Below are 11,249 nucleotides of genomic sequence, written 5' to 3' on the forward strand. Positions count from 1 at the left end.
AGGGCTGGGTATTGAACCTCAATACTTTTTTGTTACTGACCAAACTGTTTATAGAACTGATCAAAAACTCAGATTCATAATCTGGTTTATATATAATCTGAGGAATACAAAAACATGCTCATACTGTATTTCTCAAAGTAAGTTATCAAGAAAGTATCATTTGATATTGGAACAAAAACCTGGGTGTGGGCTGAAGTATGGAAATATGTTGTTGGGATGGGACTGTTTTAAAATCAGATGGTATTGCATTGCATATGATTTTTATTTGCACATCCTCAAACAGCACAATGTAAACAAACACCTTTACAGACAGTGTATTCACAGCTTCAGCAACTGTTTAAGTCAAATCTTCAAGAATAACAGAGCTTTCTTAAAAACAGCAAACTACAAACAAAACACCCTGGGAAATACAACACCAGTAACAAAACTGCAGTTTCACACATTAAAGAACATGTTGGTGTAGTTCATGAAGAGTCTGCTCCTGCTCCCACACAGTCCTGTATTTACAAAAACAGAGCAGAAAAGACAGTTCTCTCAAACACAAACGAAAAACATTTATCTACTCTTACAGTGAGAGATGTCATACATTGGAACCCAGTGAAGCCCCCGTCACGACAGAGGTCTCTGTGGTGGATTTTTAGCAGTTTTATGTAGTTAGCTGAAATTTGGCTGCTTCTCTCTGTTGAGCACAAACGGGTTAGAACCCGCGAATTGCTGAGTAGGGTGTTCCTGTAGAACTGGAGACTGCAATGCACCTAATGATTTGGACTTCAGCACCACATTTTGTATGAAGATGAACGGTCAACGGAGAGTGAGTATGACAGCTAACATAAACACTTTAGTGAGTAGCAAACTAATTACCTTATTAACACAACCATCTACCATATTTATATTAATTAAATTATATATAATTATTAACAATACACAACTACGGTCCTGAAACTGCAGCCTCCGGTACTGCAGGAACATGTCTTATAATCTTTTAGAGGCTATGCTATATATTAGCAACATTACGATATTAAATTATAGCGGCTGGAAAATTTGTATTAAATTAGCATTAATTCTGCTTTTTTGGTCATTCATTTTTTACTTTATATACAAAATGTATTAGTTTATAATGTATTTACTGTACTTATTTTAGTTGCCCTAATCTTTCATCCCTGGGGAGAAGAGCTGAGGGAAATGGAGCCTGCCACTCATGGACTGTACCTCGCTTTCTGCTTTATTAGCATAAAAGATATTCCCATCACGTTTTGTCACGTACTGTTGAGTAAATGAATCCATCCAGTCACAACGCAGAGATTTACACTGGTCACATCATGTACCATATAAGGTATATCCTTAGTTAAATTTAAATAACATGTTATTTCTACTCTCTCTCCCTTTCAGGAGTCGTTGAGGTTCTTTCCCAGAGTGTCCTCCACTTGACCACTTGTTGCACACATTTGTTTACAGTCCTTGTTATGGTTAGTCTTTATTATTGTATTAAAAAAAAAAAAAAATTACAAAATATACTACAAAATTTATTTGTAGTATTTATATAGTAGTATATATATATCACTTAGTAATATATATGTAGTACAAGTAGTATTTGGGTGGAATAAACCTTTATGGCAGTTAAATAGGGTCCTGAAACTGCAGCCTCCTAATCGCTAGGTGGTGCTGGCACAAGAAACTGGGGTCCTAAAAATTTAATTGCAGTCCTGAAACTGCAGTGCAGGAACATAGTATTGGAGTTGGAATTGACGCTTGTGGCTATAATTATTTATTTATTTTTATTCAAATAGGAGTCTTAATAAACTTACCAGTTGAGACATTTGGGTGGTGGACCAGTCATCACCGGAGCTGCCTGCGTGTCATTCATCACAAGTCTGTCCTTCAAACACCTGAAACCTACACATGGGATTTACTCTTAGTATATCATTCACTACATCCTTACATGTGAGTGAGTGAGTGAGTGAGTGAGTGAGTGAGTGAGTGAGTGAGTGAGTGAGTGAGCGAGTGAGTGAGCGAGTGAGTGAAGTTACACCATTGGTTTTTCACCTCAAAAACAAACAGAATAAAAGTGAGTAATGAATTTAAAACATATCTTTCAGTTGTAGTGACATCTTACTCTTTAACTCTGCCCTTGTCTGTACTTGATACTCACACTGTGGTGGCTTCTTTACTGGTTCCTGGACTCTTTCTGGTGCCGTCTACTACAAGACCCTGCAGCACATCATCTAGTGTTGAGTGGGCTCTGACAGAGAGAGCACACACAGACCATATGGTCACACCACAACTCAGCTACAGGCACTGGAAAGTTTAAGTAATCCTGAATTTTCATGTTTATGTGCTCAAGTGGATTGAGCTGATTGAGGCCTGAGACTTAAGAGACGAACAATCAGCTGGAGGTTCATTCATGAAGCAACAGTTGTGCCAAGAATGTTTCCACTGATTCTGTCTACAAGCGCAAACTACTGTAAATACTTGGATCAAATGAGCAACAAAAATGCAAAAAAGCTTCAAATGTAATACTAACGACTAATTATTAATATTAATACCATAATAAATATCTATACTGTAATACTCTCGAACCAGTGTTTAAATCAGCACCAAAAATTATTTTTAATGTGATTAGAGCGGGAACATCTGTCAGTGAGTCTGCATTTATCTACATTCAATATCCCATAATGACAAAGTGAAAACACAATTTTAGAAAATTTTGCAAATTTAAAAAGAAAAAAGTTAAATATTACATTGACATAAGTATTCAGACACTTTGCTACTTTGCTATGTACTTTGCATCTTTGAGATGTTTTTACACCTTGACTGGCGTCTACCTGTGGTAGATTCTATTGATTGGAAATGATGTGGAAAGACGCACACCTATTTATAAAAGGTCTCACAGCTGACAATGCAGCAAATGGACAACCAGTTCAAATCATTATGCCTGGTTTCCTCCAGACATGACACCAAAAATAAAATACTAAATTAATCTTACTTTTTTCAGAAATTATCATATACCTCAGCTTGATCACATGCAATGATCCAATCACAGAGCTTTTCTACTGTACTTGCTTCATCTTTTCCTCACTGCTGCCTCAGCACTACTATAAGTGTCAGGTCAGCTGTCTGTCAGCAGGTTACTGCCAATGCCTCTGCTACACCTTCATATTTGGGGTAGGAGAAGTAGTAGGTGTGACATGCTGAGCAGGCTATGTGTTATCAGAGCAGTAGCTGCCGTCACCTACCTGTTGGTATCCTCCAGTAAACTGAGACTCCACCATGACTCCGGACACACCCCCATCTCGTTCTTCTTCTCAGGATCTGCAGTGACTGTGTCTGCACCCAGGTCCCCTGAGTGAACAAATCAACACTTACAAGCCAACAATGCACACATCACAGTACTAATGCCAATTAACCTAATAGAATCTCTTACACTCATGTGTTATAGCTTACTGATGTTAACAAAGGTGTTGTCTCCTGTCTCTTCACTGTTACCCAATAATCCTGTTATGTTCTTCATCCTGTCATCAATATCTTCATCCTCCTCTTCCTCCACTTCTGATCCCACATCTGTAAAGTGAAGTAGAATGCATAAAGCTCCATAAACCATGATGAACTTCTCTTGCACGCTATTCAAAGATTTGTTTGAGTTCCCTTCATTTCAACAGTGTTATTTTTATGCAAGTTGATCATCAGCCATAAACATCCAGTTACACTGACATTTCTCATCTTACAGTGTTTTTGAGAAAATATCAACATCAAAATATAAACATCAATATTTGAGGACATGTTTTAGTTCAAGCTATTTCTGTTGTTTGAGACTCAATGTAATATATATTTGAGAATTTTCAGTAATGAGTCGCTGTTATTTGCTCCACCATTCACTGTTATTTGCTCTATTAAATAACATTAAATTACACTGTTGATAAAAACACTTTATATTTGGTTATTAAAGTTTTCATGTTAAGATTTTCATTAAATCAAATCCAGCTTTTCAAACGGTGTGGTCAGAACTTCAACCATTCCCTGTATTTACATTAACAATAATTATTTCTCGATATAGTAGTTTTCATTATTAGTGGTGGAACTACTGAGCACAGGTTTACTACAGTTTGTAAGAACCAGAACACCTGCTCAACCTCAGTACTGTTGTGTGGAAAACAACTCACACGGCATGAGACCAGATTTCATCTCATAATCTGACCGCTTGTGTTTTTTGACCAACAGACTTCTTCATCCTGTGTTCACAGATCTCAGCTGTGAACTCGTTAAGTACAATGTTTTTTTTGTTTTTTGTTTTAAGTTATTTTTTGGGAGAGACAGGAATGTCAGGGAGTTGGACTTAAACCCTGTAAGTACAATGTTATTATTACTGACAGGAATAATGGAAAAAAAACGCTGTAATAAACTGGAATGTTCTTCTACTGTGTTTTTGGTATTTTTTTTACATTTTTTTATATAAATGTTAGGTGCTTAAGTTGGTGCTGCATGTACAGCCTGTTGGTTCTCACCTCTCTGTGGGTCGTGCTCCTCCACCTCACTGCCTTTTATAACATGTTTCGCTCTCTCGTCCTCCTCTTCTTCTCCTTCAGTGCACTGTTTGACCATCTGTAATCCTTTCTCCATTTCCTCAGTCTCCTCTTCTGCCTTGTCTTCCATTTCTTCCTCCTTTTCTTCCTCAACACTGGTTCCCTCCATTTCCTCCTGCCTCTCTTCACTCCCTTCCAGCTCAGACACTCCTGCTCCCTCTCCTTCCTCTTGCAGTTGTACTCTGTGCTCTCCTTCCTCAGTGCTGTGGCCTCTGTGGACACTGGAGCTGGGAGATACAGTGTCTGTGAACAGCTTTTCTTGGCTGGCTGTGATGAAGCACTGGAGACTGTTGGCAGAATCTACCTCGAAGGGTGGAGGCTGACAAATGTTTGACCCCTGGAAATTCACAGAAAGTAACAGCACATAAGGGTCAGCTTTAAGATCTAATTCTTGTCTTACAGTAGCCAGTAAATGTAAACAGTATAGGATATCGTTGCTGGAGGGAATTAAAAGTGGGTAAATTAACACTATTGGTTCAGGTCTATCCAGAATTGTCTGAAGAAACCCACACCTGTACTTGTACCTGTACAGTGCTTTCTCTTGGTGTGGTGAAAATTTCACTCTGGAGATGGCTGCAGGCAGGGGAGTCTGGGAGATTAGCCTCAATAACATCCGTCATCATATGCCAGTGTACATCTGTCAAAACACAACACATGCATCGGGTAACGGCCTAATGTCACTTATATTCTACTTTACTTGAATCCAAATTTTTATTGCTGTACATCAGTGTGTTTACAGGCATGAAAATAACCAGACTACAGTCAGTTTTCTTCAGTGAGCCAATTTCGTAAATGTTTGAAAATGGTTTCTCTATCGAGGTAGAGGATTTGGGAAAGATTTCTCCAGAAAGGTCTCTCCTGGGTTAGGGGACAAATCTGAAAACGGCAGTTTTACAATAACCAGGTTACTACAGTGCTTGTACACTGCACCTGTTCCTAAAACAATGAAGGGCCAGGTTTCTTCCACAAACAGTATATAGTGCTGATCTCAGGGGGTTGCGCAACACAACACCTAGTGGTTCTCCAAACTGTGTCTTCTTGTAACTCCCTGATGTTATTCCTACAGTGTCTGCCTGAATGTAGACCCCTTGTTTTCTACATTTCTAGATTCTACATTTTTTGGAGATTTGATCCACCTCCTCCTGTTATTATTAACAGTTTAACTTGGTAGAATTGCCTAAATATTTATGGTGAAGAAAACCAAGTCAAGTCATACTTTTACCTGGGCTACGTGGGGTACTATTACAGGGTGGGCCATGTCTGTTGACATAGATACTGTGGAGTTTCTCCTGAGGCAGAGTTGGAGAATATGAGCTGCTGGAGACTTCAGCCAGCAGAGCCATGTCTGACCAAGCCCTACACACACACACACACACACACACACACACACACACACACACACACACACACACACACACACACACAGAGAAAGAAAGACAGATTATGTTATCTTCTCATTGCTTATTATTCTGGGATGGGCTGTATATACAGGATATATAGTTACAATATACAAATACACTGATTGGGAAATCTGGATTGGAGTCCACCTGTGATAAATTCAGCTGATTGGACAGGATGTGGAAAGACACACACCTGTCTATATAAGGTCTTACAGCTGATAATGCAGATCAGAGTGGAAACCATGAAGAGGAAGGAACTGCTTGCAGAGCTCAGAGACAGGATTGTGTCGAGGCTCAGATCTGGAGAGGGATACAAAAACATTTCTGCTGTATTGGAGGTTCCCGAGAGTGGCCTCCATTCATTCTGAAAGAAGTCTGGAACAACCAGGTCTCTTCCTAGAGCTGGCCCTCCGGACAGACATGAAAATGATGTCCACAGACATTCCCCTCCAACAGATGCAGAGAAAGACAGAACTTTAGAGGATGTGATCAGTAACAAAGAAGCTCATAGTAACAGCTAAAGGCAAAAGGAAATCATTGGAGCTGGTTCACATCTCTATTCATGAGTTGAACACACACACACATCATGGAGCATGAAGGATCAAGTCCTGCGATGGACAACACAGAGGAAGCTGCTCCTATCAAAAGAAACATCACTGCACCTGAAGTTTGACTCTCCACAACACTACTTGGAAAATGTTTAACGGACTGAAGGTTGAACTGTTTGAAGAACATGCAGCATCATGATTTGGGGCTTTGCTGCCTCTGGGCTTGGATAGCTCCACATCATCGTGGGGTAAATGTTTTCCCAAGTTTATCAAGGTCTCTTCCAGGATAATGTCAGAGTGGCTGTCCACCTGCTGAAGCTCAGGAGAAGCTGCTGATGCAGCAAGACAATGACCCTACACAGAAAATCCACCTTCTGGAGTGGTCCAGTCAGAGCCCAGACCTTAATCCAGTAGAGATGCTGTGGACTGAGCTGAAGACAGCTGCTCACACCAGATATCCTAAGAATATGTGTGAGCTGAAGCAGTTCTATAAGTGAGAATGGTCCAATCTTCCTCCTGGATGAGCAGTTCTGATCAACAGCTACTGGAAGAGCTGGTTTCAGGTTATTGGAGCCAAAAGAGGTTCAACCAGTTAATAAATCCAAGGCTTCACTGACTGTTTCCACCAGCACTGTGAATGTTTAATGGCTGTGTTCAGTAAAGCCACAAAAGACTGTAATTGTATGTGTGTTATTTCCTTAAGAATATTATATTTGCCTGTACTTGTGACTTAAATGAAGGTCAGATCACATTTTATAACCAATGAATTCAGAAAACAAGCATCTGGTGAGCGAATGGACAGTGGCAGGATATGGAGGCCAGGTGAATCCTTAATAAAGAAGAGTTCACTGACTTTTTCTTGCCACTGTAGATTTTTCAAGTATAAAAAAAGAATGAAAACCTATGATTTGCTGTGTAGAACATTGTTACTGGAATTACCCATACAGGAATGTAATATATGATATATACTGCATATCCCTATATTAAGAGTGTTGCCCCATAAGTCACTTATATTATTATCACATATATACATCCTCTGGATATATGAAGATATACTGTAAGTTCATAACATATATTAAATACCCAAAGTACAATTGTATATGTACATATAATTAAAATATCTACAATGAATTTTTGCATGGTATAACATGTCTTCCAAAGTGATTACTGGCATTTAAATTGTGGAGGATTGTGTCTGAAAACAAAATTATTCCAACTTTATGGGCAACAGTGTATAATGTCCCTCTCCAACAGATTCAGAGACAGACAGAACTTAAGAGGATCTGCAGAGAAGAACAGCAGAAAATCTGGGAGTGAACGGTCGAAATATAATATAATATACATAATATATGTTCATATATACATTTGCATATGGGTAGATAGAGCTCCGGATAGGGATTCGGTTCTGTGGGCTTCTCATTAATGAAGTGGAAAGAGCAAATATATACTTTCTTCAGAGGAAAACACTAATCTGCAAGTGCTGGTTTCCTTTCCCCCTTCACTGGCATGGAATACAAGGTGTAGGGCACAGGACACTGTTCTACACAAATTCTTCAGCTTCCTTGAACTGTTGTGGTAACCAACGGCAGCACAATCTGAACTTGAGTTCAATTTAAAAAGAACCCAACATTTGTCAGCTGGCTACTCAATATCACGTTGGTTTTGGTTAGCTTTGCTGCTGCACTGTGTTGTGCAGTCACAAGGCACACGGAAACAGAAAACTGGCAAACAGTAATTTCTCATCACCCATAGTGGATACATTTCTCCCCTCAAAAATCAGACACTCTGAGAGAGTAAAGATGTGTGTGAAAAGTGCACCACAAAGTGCACCACATTTGCATATTCTGGGAGTAATTATGGACACAGCCTGAGTGCTTCAAAAGGAACATTTGGTACATTTTAAAAGAAAAAAAAGAAAAACAGTAGACTGTCTGTCAAAGAGTCCCTGGATTCTCAGGCTAACTGTAGTGTATGTCTTCATTACACAATTCAACTTTGGGCTCTGTCTCCTGTCACTCTCCATCCGCGCACCAGATGTCCTCAGACTTTCCTCCCTATCCTAGTCACCTGACTGTCAAATCCATCTGCTGACCTGTCTCCTATTCCCTGCTTCCCTTACACCTGTCAATCCAGCCTGCCTGTGTGTCTGCGGTTGTGCACACAATCTTTCTGCTGTTTTTGACAGTCCCTGTTGTGACTGCAAAATGCTCACGCTCTCTGACTGTTCCAAAACTTGGAGAAGTGCAGTGAAACACTGAGGATGAATGAATTGGCTCAATTTTGCATTGAGAATGAATGAGTAGAGAAACTGAACCTCAGGCAGATTATGGAGAACACCATAATCAAGATTTACAGAATGACGTTACGACAATACACTTCTTGATTGTTGTAACTCAACATCCAGAGGAGCACATAATAACCACTGCGGTGCCACGCATTGTGCGTGTATGTGCATACACTGTGCAGGCTTTCTTTTTTTATAATACCTTTGTGGGCTGCAGGCACTGTGCAGTTAATATTGTTAGTAGTTTAATGTCACTACATAAAGTTTATGGCCATCAGCCGTGGTGTCCATACTTTTTATTTATTGTTCGTCATTCTTGTTTAATTGTTTGACTTTATCGTCTTTTCTGGTTAATTCTAGTAAAGATATGGGGATGTGGTTTCATATTTACGATTTATTATCAGTTGCATGCACAGGCTGCAAAGTGCTTCTATAAGAAGGAAATTATTGTTGGTTTGGATTTAAGGGCTCAGTGCAGTTCTCACCCGGGAACGACATTTATGCTTTAATGAATATATATCATACATATTCATGGGAAGTAGTTATAACCAAAAAAAAATTCATATTTGATTACTGTCAGTGCTACAGTGCAAAGTGACAGGTGTCTCAATACACTGCAATATGAAGTCCAGAGGTCCGTGTAAGAGTCCTTACATGTTAGTGTTGGGTGTATACTGTGTCTGTGTTCCACTGACATCTGCATCTGTTTCCTCACAGATCTTTGGAAAGCTCTCGCATTCTGGGGAGAGAGACAGAGAAAGCAATCAAACATTTACAGCCCTTTGCAAACATCTCCCTCACACAATTTTCACAGCTCAGTGGTGACAGGAAATATCAGCGTCTTACTGTTGTTGCAAATATCGAGCAGTGGACTCTCACTAGGTGCTGGCCTGCACACCTCCACTGTAACATTTGCATATTCTGGTGAACTGGATGTCTGGAGGAGACACATCACGTTTACTCTGTAAGCAATGGGCATTTTTGTCTTTACCCTTTAATTTCCCCTTAAACAGCTTGGAACATAATTTTATTCCTCAGACTGAGCGTGTCATATAGTGTATTATCTTGTTCCAGCTCTTCATTTAAGCTTTATGATGTTTACACTAAGTGAGATCATTCAAACCGACACAATATCAAATGAGGAGATCCTTATGCATCATTTTATACACATATCCTTTTTGGATCTCTTGCCATTTTGTCAGAACAATAGAGGGCCTACATGAAGTCCAGAAGCCTGACCTCACTTTTGTGTGTAGTTTGGGATTTGAATTCAAACTCTGGCCTCTCACAAAACTCACTGGAGTTTCCTATGACCCAGCTGAAACATCATCCAGGTAAGGAGACAGCTGTGCAGCACCCACACACTGCTGTCTCCTTCGAATCCAAATGTTCACCCATGAGTTAAAGACTCATCATATCACCCTCAGCTATCTCTAGAAAACTGCTCCCTGTAGGCTGACGTCAATGAGAAATGCACTTTCTGCTTTTATAAATACCACTTTATGTGCGGGAAATTGTGAATACACATAATTTACAGGCCAACAATGTCTCTCCTGAAATCAGTGAATGCTGGATGCCTGAACCATATCTGCAGAGGATTAACAATGACTGATTAGACATGCAAACAGATTTGCCATTGTGTTACTTCATGAGTGACAACATAGTTTTCATATGTCTAATCCATGCCTGGTATTCCTCTACAGATATGTCCACACATCCAGGAGAGACATTTGATTGTGTGAACTGGTGTCCTCAACTTTCTATCCACATGAGAAAAAAGGATTTATCTGTGGAGCTGAGATGGAGACGGGAGCAAAATCACCTGAGTAGCTGTGGCTGGTCTTTTTTTATTTTTCATTTATTTAGATGTGGCAAAATATAACAAAATGTAGTTATTTGCTGCTTCTTTTATGTTATGTTAAGGTTTATTTTGAACAGTTTTTAAATGGTATGTAAACATGCAAAATGGGCTATAAATCCACGGATAGTGGCAGAGTTTGAGTTAGAAAACAATTCTTGAATTTATTCAAAGCAAAAAAACTTCTACACAGATTGTCTGGAACCAATTATAAGAAGATGACGCCCATAAAACACTTTAACAGCCTTTTTATAACTCACCTGCAGCTTATTCCCAGAGAAGACGTTGACAAGGCTGTCGTTCAGAGCTGATCTGTACTGGCTCAGCTTGTTTGTGCTGTGATCAGCTCTCTCTGAATGGCTCTCTGTCATATAGCTACGTGAAGAAAGTTGCAGCGACCAGTCCTGCTCATAATGCTGCTGTTCAGCTGGATAGTGACTCTGCCACAAAGCCAAATCTTTATGGCTCAGCAGTTCCCAATCTCTGCTCAGGAGCTGGGCCTCCAGGTTCTGTACCCAATGATCCTCCCTTTGCAGAAAGAGACTGTAATGCTTTGAGGGTGGTGCAGCAGCAGTATTAACT

At 39.7% G+C, this 11,249-nt stretch overlaps 1 protein-coding gene across 1 annotated transcript in view; it reads right to left on the reverse strand.

Annotated features, from left to right (window-relative positions):
- Positions 1 to 243: 243 nt before the first annotated feature.
- tex14 (testis expressed 14, intercellular bridge forming factor) overlaps positions 244 to 11,249 on the reverse strand; it is a 26,822-nt gene continuing 15,816 nt past the window's right edge. Inside the window, exons 13-23 of the mRNA XM_023421351.2 lie at positions 10,928 to 11,249; positions 9,656 to 9,746; positions 9,464 to 9,548; positions 5,800 to 5,933; positions 5,102 to 5,214; positions 4,500 to 4,914; positions 3,442 to 3,558; positions 3,234 to 3,339; positions 2,150 to 2,239; positions 1,806 to 1,893; positions 244 to 497 (exon numbers count right to left, since the gene is read on the reverse strand). The exon at positions 10,928 to 11,249 is cut by the window's right edge and continues 481 nt beyond it. Coding sequence (XP_023277119.2) covers positions 1,857 to 1,893; positions 2,150 to 2,239; positions 3,234 to 3,339; positions 3,442 to 3,558; positions 4,500 to 4,914; positions 5,102 to 5,214; positions 5,800 to 5,933; positions 9,464 to 9,548; positions 9,656 to 9,746; positions 10,928 to 11,249 — 1,510 coding nt within the window. The 3' untranslated portion in view covers positions 244 to 497; positions 1,806 to 1,856. The remainder of the gene's footprint in view (positions 498 to 1,805; positions 1,894 to 2,149; positions 2,240 to 3,233; positions 3,340 to 3,441; positions 3,559 to 4,499; positions 4,915 to 5,101; positions 5,215 to 5,799; positions 5,934 to 9,463; positions 9,549 to 9,655; positions 9,747 to 10,927) is intronic.

Source organism: Seriola lalandi, unplaced genomic scaffold (genome assembly GCF_002814215.2).
Source record: "Seriola lalandi dorsalis isolate HSWRI2012SDOR001 ecotype SW California unplaced genomic scaffold, Sedor1 jcf7180002054672, whole genome shotgun sequence".
Classification (NCBI taxonomy): domain Eukaryota; kingdom Metazoa; phylum Chordata; class Actinopteri; order Carangiformes; family Carangidae; genus Seriola; species Seriola lalandi.